Consider the following 16,532-nt stretch of genomic DNA (forward strand, 5'->3'; position numbering starts at 1 on the left):
TCACTGACTCTCTCTCTAGAGAAGTACATGCCCAGTGTAAATGCACAGTTCTTGGCTCAAGACAGCTTCACTTCCCTCCACGCTCCCCATCATGGCACCATAACGGATTAGGAGCTCTTCTTCTCCCAGCCAGTACTGATATACTGGTTTTGTGTGTGTGTGTTTTTTAATGCCTTTAAGTAACTTCTAGGCATGATGGAGCAGCCTCACTAGATTACATATATCATCTCTCAAGGTACAAATTTTGTGTTCTTATTTGTACTTTGTTTTCAAAGATACATACATAGGTTTTGAGAAGACTTCCCGACCCAATTTTTCTCCATGGCCTATTATTTTTAGGACAGTTTTATAGACTACAAGGATTTTCAGGTATACATATATTATGTTATAGCAGATATACCTTTATTTTCCATTGCTAAACTGTTTTTTCTCATATAGTTGCTATTAATACCACCACCTAAATGCCTTAAATACAGTATTTATCAGATTATAGATAAAAATGAAAAAGCTTACACACCATAAAACCACTGACATTTTTTTGCCATACCTTTATAAAGACCTACCTAAATACAAGCAATGCATTAGCAAGTACATAATGTAAAATTTTATCAATTCATAAATATGTTATATTTATGAAATAACATTATTTATTATTTCATATCCATATAGTCGTCATTTTAGATGACTATAATAAAAGATTACAGAATGTCTGGCCAAGGACAATTCATGTAAGTTTTCAAACACTTCAATTTATAAAGATAGCATATTTTAAGTTCCTGAACAAGGTTTTCAAAAGTTAGATGTTTTTCATTAAAAATATTACAGGAAGGGGCACCTGGGTGGATCAGTCAATTAAGCATCTGACTCATGATTTTGGCTCAGGTCATGATCTCACAGTTCATGGAATTGAGCCTGCACTGTCAGCACAGAGCCTGGTTGGAATTCTCTCTCTCTCTCTCTCTCTCTCTCTCTCTCTCTCTCTCTCTTTCCCTCTCTCTCTCTCTCTCTCTCTTTCCCTCTCTCTCTCTCTCTCTCTCAAAATAAATAAATATTTTTTTCGCTCTCTCAGAAATAAAGAAACTTTAAAAATTTTTTTTTTTTTTTTTTTTTTAAAAAAGGGGTGCCTGGGTGGCTCCATCGGTTAAGCGTCCGACTTTGGCTCAGGTCATGATCTCACAGTTTGCTAATTCGAGCCCTGCGTCAGGCTCTGTGCTGACAGCTCAGAGCCTGGAGCCTGCTTTGGATTCTGTGTCTCCCTCTCTCTGCTCCTCTCCCGCTCATGCTCGCACTCTCTCTCTCTCTCTCTCTCTCAGAAATAAAGAAACTTAAAAAAAAATGTTTTTTTTAACATTACAAGGGCACCTGGGTAGCTCAGTCGGTTTAGCATCCAACTTCACTCAGGTCATGATCTCAGAGTTCATGAGTTTGAGCCCCACATCAGGCTCTCTGCTGTCAATGCAGAGCCCGCTGCAGATCCTCTGTCCCTCTCTCTCTCTGCACCTCTCTGCTCATGCTCTCTCTCTCAAAAGTAAACATTTAAAATTACAGAAGTGAAAAGGAAAAGTAATATAATTTTGCAATTTTAGCTTTACATTTTTAACTTGCCTATTTTAGTTTTACACACACATAATATTAAAATAAATGCAAAATAAGTGGCAATTACTAACAAGCGCCTACATGATAATTCCCAATGAAATATTTATTCTCATACTTTTTTGTTCTTCGCACTTTGTTTACAAGCTTACATAGTTTTAAAGTGATTATGTAGAATGCAACAGTGCTGATTTTACTCTTTTCTACACACAGAAAGCAAATTACGCATATACATACGACAACTTTAAAAGAACATGAAAATGTTATAAGGCAACAAGTATATTAAATTCTCTCTGGGGATGCCTGGGTGGCTCAGTCAGTTAAGCGTCCGACTCTGGGTTTCGGCTCAGGTCATGATGTCGCAATTTGTGGGTCTGAGCCCCGCATCTGGTTCTGCACTGACAGCCTGCTTGGGATTCTCTCTCTCTCTGCCCCTCCCCTGCTCATGCTCACTCTCTCTCCCTTTCAAAATAAATCTCTGACACACCAAGGTTTACATATCAATTATAAAAACTAACATAGCTGATGCTTACTGACAGCTTATAACATACAAGGCAGTGTGCTAGGCACATCACATGCCCTTATACCTCTTCATCCAACCCTATGCCGTAAGGGTTCACACTATACAGGCGAAAAAACTGAGGCTTAGAGATGTTCAATACATGCCTAAGATGGCAGTTTGTCTCACACCAAAGTACATGTTCTTAACCAATGTATAGTCTTACATCAGAAAAAAACATTTAAGCAATTTTAAAATATTTTTCAGTAGATCTAAAAGCATCTGCTAAAAAAAATTTACTCAATATAATAACAGAAACTCAAATTAAATTTTGAAAGCATGCACAAAAATTAGAAGGTACTAGACAAAGCTAAGACATCAACCATTATATCTGACCACGTTTAAACCAGTTTGAGGAAAATCCATCAATTCAGCATAAACTAATTCAAAACCCATAAAGCATTATGTCCTCTTTGAGTACAACTTTATCTCTAGGTTTTTTGTTTTCCATTTCATAAAGAGAGATTTCTAAATCATTTATGACAGTAGAAATAAGAAATTGTAATATTACAGAATACCAACCAATGCACCAGCTGCATAAAGCATTGCTTGATCATTAAGAAAATCTTTCTTTGCAGTATGATAGCAACTATAAGCCAAATCATAATGCTGCACCAAAAAGCATAAGTCAGCCATTTTTCGGATTTGAAGCTCTGGTGCTTCCGGCGGATACCTATAAATATAAAATGAATTAAGAAAGGAATTTGTAATTTATAACCCCTGAACCATCAAATATTATAAAATGTCTAACAAGCTAGACAACTGAGTCTAAAATATTAGGAAAACTAATCTGATTCAACAAGAATTCTGTCTCCAGTGGGAGACTGTCATTTCTCAAAGACATTTGGAAGCATTTATATTTATATAATTTATAGCCCTATACTGAGAACTTCTCAACAAGAGGCAAGAAATTTTTCCATGGTCAAATTATGAGGCAAATGGTCAATTCTAGGTAACTCACTATACATACAACCACAAAAAACATAAAAACCCAAAATGAACTTTATTTTCCCTTGAAACAAAATTTTCTAGATATATGCCATGGCTCAGAACCACTAGACCACAATATTTTATTTAGATGAGTTATTAATGAATATTTGTTCTAATTCCATCTTTTTACAAATAGGGAAAGAAACCCATAGTAAGGGACTTTCTCCATTGTTATTTATTTTTAGATACCCAATTCCCTAATGGTTTAAAAACATTTTTTAATATAATTAACTTATAGTCACTGTTCTTATCTACTGAAGTTTTAACCAATATGAAACTAAAAAACTAAAGAGATCATTTTTTGCAGGACATCACACAGTCACACACCAATCAGAGTTAAACAGAGGAAAAACAAAAACAATAATATTTTACTCACAGCAATCCAGATGTATTTTTCAGCTCATTAATGCTTTTTTCTGGAACTTTACTGCCACTAAACCATTTTTTAGTTGCAGAAAATAGAGATCGACTTAAACCTTTTCTTGATATTAGCTACCAAAAAAAAGAGTATACGTTACAAATATGAGATTTAGTATTTTACTTTTACATACAATATATTCTAAATAACTAAAAAGCTTTAACAGTGAGCAAATATTCATTTTAACAACACTGATTTAAAGAAAATTGTCCAATATGCTGGCAAAATCGCTAATGTAAATAAGTATCTTCTAGGATTTAAGAGAATTTCATCACTGACAGTGATGCCAATAAATACTGGCATTAGTCTATCTTAAAAAAAAAAACAAAACAACTTCAAGTACTTTAAATAACTTATACTACTATATTCCCAAATTTACTCTTTACTGAAAATTTAAAAGTACTAATCCGAACAATTAAATCTTACCTGATCATTTAATTGCCGAATTGTTTTCTCTATATGTGGCAAAAGGCCCCGAAAAGTGAACTCTTGTATAAACTGTCGAATTCTATCATGATCAGTAAGGGTTAAACATGCACCATGAATAATTCCAGTATTTGCTTTCTTTGTTTCATGTAATGATGAAGCAGATTTTACATGATCTGGGCCATCAATGCTGTTAGAAGCGTCACTGGATGAGTCCAACTGAAGTGGGTGAGCTCTAAAGTTATTTGGTAAGCCATCTACTGAAAAACAGATCTTTCTTTTACTTTCAGAATGCAACAGAAAATTGTGATATTACTACCATACTGCTAAAGAAAAAAAAAAAGAATGTTGGAACCCTTCATCTTTCTGTATATCTCAGAAGTCTAAGATACAATAACATTAACATTTTCCCTCCTAAAACTACAGGACTTGAGTTAATATTTGTTACATGTAATAGCAATTTAAAGATTTTAAATAGGGGAGCCTGGGTGGCCCAGCCAGTTAAGCATCCAATTCTTCATTTCAACTCAGGGCGTGATCTCAGGGTTTGGACAGCACAGAGCCTGCTTGGGATTCTCTCCCACCTCTCTCTCTGCGCCTCCCTCTCCCCACCCCTGGCTGGCATGTGAATGCATATGCTCTTCCTCTCAAACTTAAAAAAAATTAGATTCATATAAATAAATGAAGAAAATTACAGTGTTAAAATAATATAACGAATAAATTTAAATAACACAACTAAGCAATAACAAAAATTTTAACAAAACAATTTTAGAGGGACGCCTGGGTAGCTCAGTCTGTCGAGCATCTGACTTCGGCTCAGGTCATAATCTCAAGGTTTGTAAGTTTGAGTCCCGTTGTCAAGCTCTGTGCAGACAGCTCAGAGCCTAGAGCCTACTTTGGATTCTGTGTCTCCCTCTCTCTCCACCCTCCTCTGCTCGTGCACTCTCTCTCTCAAAATTAAACATTAAAAAATTTTAAAAAACATTTGTAGAACTATCACCATCAAAAACTGTAATTTAGGGGCGCCTGGGTGGCTCAGTCAGTTAAGCGCCTGACTTCAGCTCAGGTCATGATCTCGCAGTCCGTGAGTTCGAGCCCCGCATCAAGCTCTGTGCTGACCGCTCAGAGCCTGGAGCCTGTTTCAGATTCTGTGTCTCCCTCTCACTCTGACCCTCCCCCATTCATGCTCTGTCTCTCTCTGTCTCAAAAATAAATAAAAGTTAAAAAAAAAAAAAATTAAAAGAAAACAACTGTAATTTAAAATACAGAAATAAAGCTCTCAAAATCATGTCAACTTTGGGAATAATTAATGCTGCACACAGTATCTTTCCCCTTGCCTCCTAAAAAATTTTTAAAAGAAATAGTATATATTACTCTCGGTAAACAAATTTTTAAATGTCAAAAAACGTCAAACTCAAATGACTCAAAAAACTCTTCAAAGGAGAAGCCCATTTTATTTTTATTATGAAAATTTCCCCCATCTTTTATCTATGAAGATTAGCATGCTTTGACAACAGTGCAGATTTTCAACTAAAAGAGAAACTTAGAGAAAGTATATCAAGACCTTTGACTTCGTTATCTAATCCATCCAATGAAAGCAAGTTACTATCAGAATTCTTATTTGAAGTTATAGTACAAGGGCCATCTTCATATGATTCCTATCAAAATAAAATAAAAAAAGCATTAGCAGTTAGTTAATTAATCATGTTTAAGATATCACCAAATCCATCAACAACTGTGGTTTTTCTGCTGACTATAAGCCTCATTTATTTGTTTTAGCAAGACACTTTCTTTTTAGTCATCCAAATTCTTAATTTCTTTCATATATTTTACCATTCTAATCCACATCTACTATATTCCTTAAACGCCCTTTCACGTTCAATCTACTATCCTAATTCTTCTGAATTCAAATGATCTCTACCTCAGTTTACCTGTTTATATGTAATAAGTACATGAATACCTGCAGAGTTGTCTGAAGTAAGAAATAAATGCCAAGAGAGAAGGACTACTAGAGTCAGGCAGGGGAAAATAAGAGGATGGTATGAAATCTCCTGGGTTATGGACATGTGTTAACAGGTTGGAGTAAATTCTGAATATATCACAGTGCATTAGAAATATATCCAATGCAGTGTTTATTTGTACAAAGGCTCTGGTTTCTCAGTCACAAAACAAACTTAAAAATACCCAGACTACTCTGCGAGAGCAATAATTTGAGGTATTATTCTGAGTGTCATGCTTTGAGGGAAATTACAAACTAGTACTTTATAAGATAAAAGCGATCAGGACAAGAAACTGCCACTCAAGAAAGAGTTGAAAAAAGTGGTTATATTTAGCCTGGTAAATACAGAAGGGGACACAAAAACTATCCTTCTATATTTTGAAAGGTGACTTAATGAAAAACTGGTCCCAAAGGACCAAGGAGTATAAGCTAAGGGACATAATTTTTGGTTGATCCTCCAGCTGTTCAGACATGAAGAGAGTACTAGATGAGGTTATTCACAGGTAAAGGAAATTAAAATAGATTAGAGGTTAGGTTTGATAAGCTTTAAAACTATCCTCCAGGAGTGCCTGGATGACTCAATCTGTTAAGCGTCCGACTACTGATTTTTGTTCAGGTCAAAATCTCACAGTCATGGGATTGAGCCCTGTATCAGGCTCCATGTAGAACCTGCTTGAGAGTGTCTCTCTCTCTCTCTCTCTTGCTCTCTGCCCCTCTCCCCTGCTTGCTCTCTCAAAATAAAAAATAAAAATAATAAAAAATAAAAAAGCTATCCTCCAATCCTGGCTATCTAGCTATAGAATTTCTGATACCTCTGTCTTCTTTAAAAGTTCTCAAACTGGTCAATTTGACTTATGTTTCCCTTCCTTAGAATGATTGGACTCTAAATTCCATTTTTGGGGGGCACCTGGGTGGCTCACTTAGTTAAACATCTGACTCTTAATTTCAGCTCAGGTCATGATGTCACAGTTTGTAAGATTCAGCCCCACATCGGGCTCAGCACTGACAGTATGGAGCCTGCTTGGGATTCTCTCTCTCCCTCTCTCTCTCACTGCCCGTCCCCTGCTTGCTCACACACCCTTTCTCAAATAAACACTAAAAATAATAATAAATTCCATTTTTCAATATTGCCCCTATTCTGAGTGTGGCCCTGAAAGACCATTTTTTTTAATAAAACTCCTTCATATGCAACTGGTTTTTCTTTTTTCTCACTTTTTCCCAGCATTTTCTTAAAGTGAGTAAATATCAGTATAACACTATATTTGGACCAAAAATTCCATATATCAGATAGAAAAATAAGGCAAACAGATTATTAAACAATATTTATATTAAGACATCAAAAATTACAAACTTTATAATTGTTATTTTAAAAAGAATATCACAGAGTACCCAATGTAATTCAAATGTACAGAACACAACTATATTTTCATTTACTTACAAAATCCCCCTTCTACACACACACACACAGAAAAGTCAACTCCTGATTATCTGAACTAAACATGGGAACTTCACATTTGACTACTACCAAGTGGCATACAATTCTATCTTAGAAGTTCAACAGACCATGAAACCTTATACCTACCCACTTCAACTAATAGGCAATTAACATTAGACTAGGACTCTAGATTAAGAAAGGAGAAAATTAGGAAGAAATAACACTTCCTGAAAATTCAGAAGGAAAGGAAATCAAAGGAAAGTTAGGGAAAAAAGCCCACCCACCTAAAAAGTATGAGCTCCAAAAGGTGGCCATAAGAACAGCATGTTGAAAATGAAGGAAGGCAACCCCAGAGCATGTGGATAATAAAGAATTGACTGTAAGCATTCATAAGGAATTATATGTACAAGTAAAAACTTCTATTCTCTACATGTCTAGCCAATCTCATTCAATTCTTATGTAATTCACTTTTCATTTTTTTAAGAAAAGATCAATTAATACGGATATTATATACCTGAATGGAATACATATAAGGGATTATGTGTTAGTTAAAAACAGTTTTAAACCACTGAATTAAGAGCTCACATGCTGATAGATCAGAACTAGCTAGATTCCACAAAATAAATAAACAATTCTACTAGTTAAATGAAGACTTAAAAAATTCTACAATGATGCCATTATGTCATAAAACTGAAATACAGCTTTTGTGGTTTGCTTCATGGTTGTTTTTTACATATACCTGGTTTTGAATACTATTTTTCTGAAGATACTGACTCCAAGGATCTGGTATCTGTTCATCTGATGCTCGATTAGATGTTCGAGAATTAATTTTAAGTAAATAGCAACCCTGAGTTCCATATTTCTGTTTCATTTCTTCATAAATTGATTCAGCTCTAAAATAAAAAATGGAAAAAAGTTTGTAGTAAATGGAGAGCATACCTTAGGCAATAACAGATATTAAAATAATGCAAAAATAATCCCCAAAAAAGGCAGAACAGAAAATCAGATATAAAATAGTAAAAAAATTAAAACAAAGATCATGATCCTAACTGAAATTTAGCTAGCTTGGATATCACCTTAAAGCAGAGTTAACAAAATGTGCTTCAACGGTCAAAGAGACCATTCTGGTGGTCAAACTAGTTGAACTACAGTAAACAAAACCAGCAGACCACCTCCAAGCCTTCCATTTACTCATGTGCACTGTAAATTTCCAAAGAATGGCTTCAAACTTCTAGATCAAGAACTCTTTCAACTGTAAGTACCAGGCTTTAGGGAAGAAGCTTTTGGAAATTCCATCTGAGAAAACAAACATTTATCAAAAAACGTAAGCGCCGAAACAGAAAAGTATAGCACCCCAAAACTTACAAAACATCTTTCACTGCTACAGTTTATCCTTCCCTTAGCTGTCTTCAAAGGGACACAGTTCAAAGACAGAAAAGGAAAGAAAACTCAAGAAGAGCAGCTGACTTATTTATTACATGAAATCCACCCTTTTTTCTTGCAAAATTTATAATAGCTGAATCCAGAGTTACATCTTAGATGCAATAAAAAGTAGTTTTATTGCCATAGTTTAAGTTAACTAAGCTATGCTAGCTGGTAGGTGAAAAAATAATTCAAGTGATAACACAGCCTAGGAAGCAAACAGCATATTCTAATGAAAACTGAAATTTTAGTACATAGGGCTAACCTAATTTAAATGGTATCTTTTTAAGTCAATCAGCCATCTGGGGGGGTGGGGGGGGGAACAAAAAATTTTGTATTATATATAAATGCAAGATAATACTATACAAGTAACATGCCTGCCAGACTACCAAATCATATTTACACACTATAAAATTAAGGCTGGATTAATAAAAGTTATAAATGTATACAAGCAGATATAAGTATATGTATGTGTATATACACTCAAGTACAATAAAATAAACTGCTCACTTTATCAGTGATACTGCTAAAGATATGAACCACTGATCTAATACCTGAATTACCACTTAAATATCCTAGTTACGACCCTTCAATATGAAGGATACATATCATATTCTATAGATAGAAACTAATTTTAATAGCCAGTTCGAATTATTTCTATTTACATAGTATACTTCATCCACAGGCTACAGACTGTTTATGATTTCAGAAAAAATCCTAAATATTAATTATTCCTCAGAAAAGTTCTTTGGTTATAAAGGAAAATTTATGGGGTGCCTAGCTAGTTCAGTCAGTGGAGCATACAACTCTTGACATTGGGGTTGTAAGTTCAAGCCCCACGTTGGGTGTAGAGACTACTTAAAAATAAAATCTTTCAAATAAATTAATTAAAATAATAAATACATAAAAGGAAAATTTATTTAAAAGATAATGATATGTGCTCAAAACAATGGCAAGAAATGATTATTTGTATATCCTAAATGGCACTGATTTATCAGACTGACAATTTTAAACAAAAAATTAATTTGACCCACATCCCAAATCAAAAGTCAAAATAAACTCCAAAATCATAAAAATGAAATTGCTTTTTATGTTATCTTATTTTTTAAGAACTTACTATATTTTTAAAGATAAGTTAATCGTTTGTTCCAAAGATAAAAGGACTACGGCAAATCACTAATAATGAATATTAAAGGACATGTAAGAAATGTCTGGGGACACCTGGGTGGCTCAGTCACTAAGCATCTGACTTCAGCTCAAGTCATGATCTCATAGTTTCTGAGTTCAAGTCCCGCTTTGGGTGAGCTCGAGCACCACTTCAGGTGAGCATAAGGGGAGCACAAAACCCTGCTTCAAGGTGAGTTCGAGCCCCAGGTGAGGCCCGCTTCTCTCTCTCTCTGCCCTTCGCTCACGCTGTGCCCATTCTCAGAAGGAAAGACAGAAAGAAAGACAGACAGAAAGAAACGAAGGAAGGAAGGAAGGAAGGAAGGAAGGAAGACAGAAAGACAGAAAGAAAGAAAGAAAGAGGAGAAGAGTAGAGAAAATAAAGAAATGTCTGCATGTTTTTGAGACTATGAAAACATCAAGGCTAAAAATACAAAGTGACAATAGGGTAAAGAGTGGAAACAGAAATGCCCTTAAAAAAAGTCAAGAAGTGAAAAGTTAAAAGGAAAACTGAGAAAAGAAAAAAAATGAGAAAGTAAGAAATAACAGCTAAGACCTACAAGTGTAAAATGGCAGGCACTTTGGTACAAAGATTGTAGTAACAGATATATATTGAAAGCAAAGTTTGGATAAGCATATGAAATCTAACATAAAATAACTTAGCTGTTGAACATAACAAAGATATAGTTAAATGTTTTATTAGTATTTTTACTTTCTTAGATAAAAAAATACATCTAAAATTTAAATAAAACATGCAAACTAATATCTAATCATATAACAGGGAAACATTTTTAGTTAAAAAAATAAAGCTTACCTCTGTTCATCTCCTGCACTTACATCATGTAAAAGTACATAATATTTAAGTGTATTTGGTATAAACCACTTGGGGTAGGAATAGTCACTGTTGTGCTGAATTCGATGCTGTTCTTGTGATAACTTTGAAAACTGTTCCACAGGTTCAGCTTCACTAGATGATGCTACCAACATACCTTGTAAACCATATTAAGGTAATTATCACTTATCACTAAATGATACATATTATCCTATTAAAATAAACTTTGAGGAAATTTTCTAAGCTAAAAAATCTGATTTCATAGATTTTCACTGCAAACACAAAATAATTTCTCCAGCATTTCCAAATAACTCAAGGTTTTAAATCTCAAATACTTTTTTGACAATGGCTTTTAGGTCATTTACATATATAAGGAAATCCATGAACATAAAAATGGACAATATCAAAGTTACACATCAACACAATGAACAATTCTGCTGAATCTTGCTCCTCTCCATTCCATCTCACTGCGGCTTCATACTCTATCCTACCTCTTAACTTTCTCTGCAACCTCATTAAGAAAACTAAAAAGTCATAAGCATCAAAAGAGGTTAACAGCTATAAAACAGGTTACTAAAATAATGGAAAACTGCTTTTATATATGAGATCTTGCATAAGAAACTAATCTTGAGGCAATCAGCAAAAGCAGTTAACAATGACAGTTCACATTTACTCTTTGGTTCAGAAACTTACTAAACATGAAATATTTGAGCTGGAGAAAAAAGAAAAACAGTAAGTAAGCCATCAGCATTCTTACTCTGTAATAAAAATTAATTTATTAAAACCAGTCTTGTCTAGGATGTCATTTAACAAAAACAACAGTTACAAAAACCTGAAGCATCATCAATGAAAAATAATTTTTCTATTCTCCCATGTCCTCTCAAAAAATTTGCCTTCATAGGGGACACCTGGGTAGCTCAGTTGGTTAAGGGTCTGACTTCAGCTCAGGTCATGACCTCGCAGTCTGTGACTTTGAGCCCCGCGTTGGGCTCTGTGCTGACAGCCCAGAGCTTGGAGCCTGCTTCAGATTCTGTGTCTCCCTCTCTCTCTCTGCCCTTCTCCCGCTTGCACTCTCTTTCTCAGAAATATACATTAAAAAAAAAATTAAAAATTTGCCTTCATAGAACTATTTCTGAGATTACTAATTTCCAAAACATTTGATTTTAAGAAAATACAAAGGTCAGGGGGCGCCCAGGTGGCTCAGTCAGTTAAGTGTCCGACTTCGGCTCAGGTCATGACCTCATGATTTGTGAGTTCAAGCCCTGTATCAGGCTCTGTGCTGACAGCTCAGAGCCTGGAGCCTGCTTTGGATTCTGTGTCTCCCCCTCTCTCTGCCCCTCCCACATTCATGCTCTCTCTATCTCTCAATAATAAATAAACGTTAAAAAATTTAAAAAAAAAAAAAAAAAAAAAAAAAAAGGAAAGGAAAGAAAACACAAAGGTCAGGCACCCGGGTGGCTCAGTCGGCTAAGTATCTAACCCTTGATTTCAGTTTGGGTCAAGATCTCACCGTCGTTAGATCAAGCCCTGCTTCGGGCTCTGCACTAAGGGAGGAACCTGCTTAAGATTCTCTCCCTCCTTCTCCCTCTGTCCCTTCCCTACTTGTGTACTAGTGCGCTCTCTGTCAAAAAATAAAAATAAATTAAAGAAAAAAGAAAACACAAAGGTCAAAGGATACATGCTAAATAGTGGTTCAGAAATTCATGATCTGATGCTGGCATCGACTGAAGAAAGGTCTCTCTGTAAGACTCAAACCATGGAGTGGTAGCTAAAATAAACAAGATATACAACAGTTAAAATTCCTCAACAGAATCAATTTACAACAAAAAAAATGTCAAGTCCATACTCCTAAAAGGTGTGAAAGATTCCCAACAGTAAATAAGCATTTTTCACTTGTACTTAAAGACATAAACAAGCATTTTCTACCTCTGCTTTAAAATTAGTGTCTGTGCCATACACACAAATATATTCAAATATAGGAATATACATTTGCAAAAATAAAACTGACTTATTCCTAAACCTACACAATGATCCACAACCTACTTACCTGTTAATCCTTTAAATATTACCTACATGAGTAAAAAGATTCTGAAACTAAAGTTTTGTGCTCCTCTGCTCTTCATAAACATCATTTCAAAACAATGGTTTCTTAACCAACAGTGATTTTGACCTCCAGGAAATATTTGGCAATGTCTGGAGATACTTTGGGTTGTCACAGTAGGGATGGGGTTGTGTGCTACTGACTTCTAGGCAAATACGTCCAGAACAGTGCAAAACATCCTACAATGAACAGAAGACAGCTCCCCACAAAAAAGAATTATGTAGCTCAGAATGTCAACAGTGGTAAGGTTGACAACATCTACTTTATAATTTGATTACTTGAGTATGACAATAACAAAACTTCTTTAAATGAAATTTCAAAGTATATTTACCTTGTAATCAAATATAAGGAGGTGTGTTTTCACATTTTTATAAATGTATATAATGTAATTCTTAAAATGTCAAACCTCTCTTGCTCCATGCTAAGCATTTTACAATTATTCTTTATTTGTTTTTAAACTAACTTACAGTTAAGTCATTAGACAGGTCATTTCACAAGGTTTAAACAGATTATATAAATCACAGTTTTACTAAAGGACATTCTATTCCTAGCTATTTATGCCGACTACCAAACCTTTCACCTCAATCACTGAAAAACCTAATATACTTTGTTCACACTATAATACTACATTAACCAACTGGAAGGTAAAGGGGAAAAAAAACCATTCAATCTTGGCCAAATAGTAGTATCTAACCTGGTGCCATATATAAATATATAAAATTTTAATTCCAACAAATACTTTATGAGAATAACCCATATATTGTTTAGGAGGGCTATCAATGTAACAATTTCATGTTCATTGCTATATGAGAGGAAAAGCTTTCTTAGAAATACCATAATCTATATGAAAAGTGACAAAAATTGGAGAATAAATGACAATACTAGCCAATGTTATAACCCATTTTCTTTCTAACCAACCAATAACCTATATCTTCCCCCAAAATCAGTCAAAATCAGTCTAGCTAGAAAATTAGTATGTATTTTCACTCAGCACCAAGGACAAGAAAATAAAAGATAATGAAAATTTGGTTAAATAGGAAGGAATCTTCACAGACTTGGGGAAATGATGTTCTCTATCTACCAAACTACTTTAATAGACTGTTAAAAAACAAACAGTCATAAAACAGCCCCCCCCCCCCCCCCATTTTACAGATAGTCAGACATCAGACTTGAGCATCTTTCTCTGGAGAAATGAAATGGCCCCAAATAAAAGAACCATAAGTATTGGGCAACTCTAAAGCCTATTCACAGCCTCACCACCCAGTACAGAAGTCCACTAGATAACAAGAGTTTATTATGCCCAGCGGGGCTTTTAATTCTCAGTTTGAAATAGAAAATAATGCCACGGGCTCAGCAGATATGTGAGAAAAGTTTCCAATGTGAAAAAGTGACCAAAACAAACTGAAAAAAGTAATACAAATGAGAGGAAAACACAGGATAAAAGAAAACTTAAATACTAAAAGAAGCCAACAACAATTTATTAATTTCCTGAATTAAAATACCACATGACACAAGAATTGCCCAGTACAAATAGGAAAACAAAGAGAGCAAGGCAAAGTTTCAAAAAAAAAAAAAAAACAAACCACATACACACACAATAAACATTAAAATTTCAACGGGAGGTTAGGAAAATAAAGCCAGAGATAAAGATATCACCCAGAAAGTAAAACAAAAAGACACAGAGCTGTAAATGAACAATATTTATAAAAAAAGGAAAGAACACTAAAGGAGCAACTGAGAAGTTCTACATCCAATTAACAAGTAGTTCCAGAAAGAACAGGGAAAAACAATGAGGAAGAAATTAACCAAGAAACAGTATAAAAAAATTTGTCAAGTTTAAGAGTATGTATGCCCAGGGCACCTGGGTGGCTCAGTCAGTTGGGCGGCCAACTTCGGCTCAGGTCATGATCTCACTGCTGGTTCGAGCCCCGCCTGCATAGGGCTGCGCTGACAGCTGACAGCCTGGACCCTGCTTCGGATTCTGTGTCTCCCTCTCTCTCTCCACCCCTCCCCTGCTCATGCTCTGTTTCTGTTTCTCTCTCTCTCTCTCAAAAATAATAAATCATTAAAAAAAATTTTTTTTAATAAAAGAGTATGTATGCCCAAATTATCAAAAGGGGCTGCTGATACACGAGTGAAAAAAAAAAGTTAAATGAGGCCCAAAATGAAACTTCAAAACAGAGATAAAGAGGCTCTAAAAGCTTCTGAAGGCTGGAGGGAATGAGGGGATAGGTATCCTAATGTCATCCAGCTTCTTTACAGCAATACCAGAAACTGAAAGTGGAATAAATCTGAAGGAAATTATTTCTAACAATATATATAGCCAAACTATCAAATATAAAAGCTAAAAGCATTTTCAGACATTAATTGGCTCAAAAACTTTACCTTCCAAGTGACCTTTCTCAGGAAGCTACTGGAGATGTCCTTCACCAAATTAAGAAAATATACCAAAAAAGATAAAACTGAGAGTCTACAGAGAAGAGAAAGGAAGGAAATCCCCAGGCTGACAGCTGTGGAACAGACCTTGAAAAGTAACTAGTCCAACGTGCAGCAGAACAGTGTTTTGCAACTTTTATTTTGTAATCTCCCCTATGAGCCTTTTAGACATTTCTAATTAGTCTTCACAGATACATACATGTACCGTGCACCTATTTATGTACCATGGTCCTTTGGAGAGTCACAAACCATTGTAATATCTAGGATTTTTGCACCACTGAGAACCAAATTTTCTCCCCCACTGACAGATGATATCATTCCTCACTAAGAATGCAGAGAGAAAACTTCAGGAAGGAGATCCTGATAAACAGATTATCTGATAAATTAATGTCAATCATGAAATCTTATCAAGAGGCTATTGGAAGTTTAAAAGACTAGGAAGAGATACAAAGAACTCTAAGCAAGTTTGCTTTTTAAAAAGGCAATTGGGGGAGCGCCTCCTAGGTGGCTCAGTTATGCATCCAACTTCGGCTCAGGTCATGATCTTGCAGTCTGTGAGTTCGAGCCCCGCGTTGGGCTCTTTGCTGACAGCTCAGAGCCTGGAGCCTGCTTCGGATTCTGTGTCTCCCTCTCTCTCTGCTCCTCCCCGCTCATGCTCTGTCTCTCTCTCTCAAAAATAAAATAAACATTAAAAACAATCTTTTTAATAAAAAATTAAAAAATAAGCTCTTACAAAAAATTAAATATTTACTCATATATTAGAAAAATGTCTTCAACTTAACACCAAGTAGGATAAAAAGTAAAATAAACGTAATTCTTTTTATTTTAGTATCACTTATGTCACAAAAGAATATATTGCTTTTTATCTACTGCTAGTTCTTTCACTCTAGATTTATCATGCATAAGTTTTAGGCATTACTTTAAGTACTGGAAAGAAAATAAAGAGCCAAAGTTCCTGTCCTCATGGAGCCTTCTATTAACTTTACAATTAGAACTATAAAAACATTTTCATTATAAAAAAATAAAATGAAATGATGTAATTCATAGTTGGCTGCCTACTTGACTATAATCTCTGTAAAAGCAAGGATTGGTTTTTTACAATACTGTATTCCCAGGCTCTAGCACCCAGTAGGCATTTAAATATTGAATGATTTCCA

The 16,532-nt window shown here is 34.9% G+C and overlaps 1 protein-coding gene across 2 annotated transcripts in view; it reads right to left on the minus strand.

The window, feature by feature from the left end:
* The window catches only part of TRAPPC8 (trafficking protein particle complex subunit 8), an 81,972-nt gene that overhangs the window by 56,535 nt on the left and 8,905 nt on the right, over window positions 1–16,532 (minus strand). Inside the window, exons 3-9 of one of the 2 annotated variants that reach the window (XM_060613539.3) lie at window positions 12,517–12,606; window positions 10,821–10,995; window positions 8,160–8,313; window positions 5,551–5,644; window positions 3,987–4,243; window positions 3,519–3,634; window positions 2,675–2,825 (exon numbers count right to left, since the gene is read on the minus strand). In XM_060613539.3, the coding sequence (XP_060469522.2) occupies window positions 2,675–2,825; window positions 3,519–3,634; window positions 3,987–4,243; window positions 5,551–5,644; window positions 8,160–8,313; window positions 10,821–10,995; window positions 12,517–12,606 (1,037 nt within the window). Of the gene's footprint in view, window positions 1–2,674; window positions 2,826–3,518; window positions 3,635–3,986; window positions 4,247–5,550; window positions 5,645–8,159; window positions 8,314–10,820; window positions 10,996–12,516; window positions 12,607–16,532 lie in introns of both variants that reach the window. The other variant, XM_060613538.3, reaches the window with a different exon arrangement.

The sequence above is a fragment of the Panthera onca genome, chromosome D3 (assembly GCF_046562875.1).
Source record: "Panthera onca isolate mPanOnc1 chromosome D3, mPanOnc1 haplotype 2, whole genome shotgun sequence".
NCBI lineage: Eukaryota > Metazoa > Chordata > Mammalia > Carnivora > Felidae > Panthera > Panthera onca.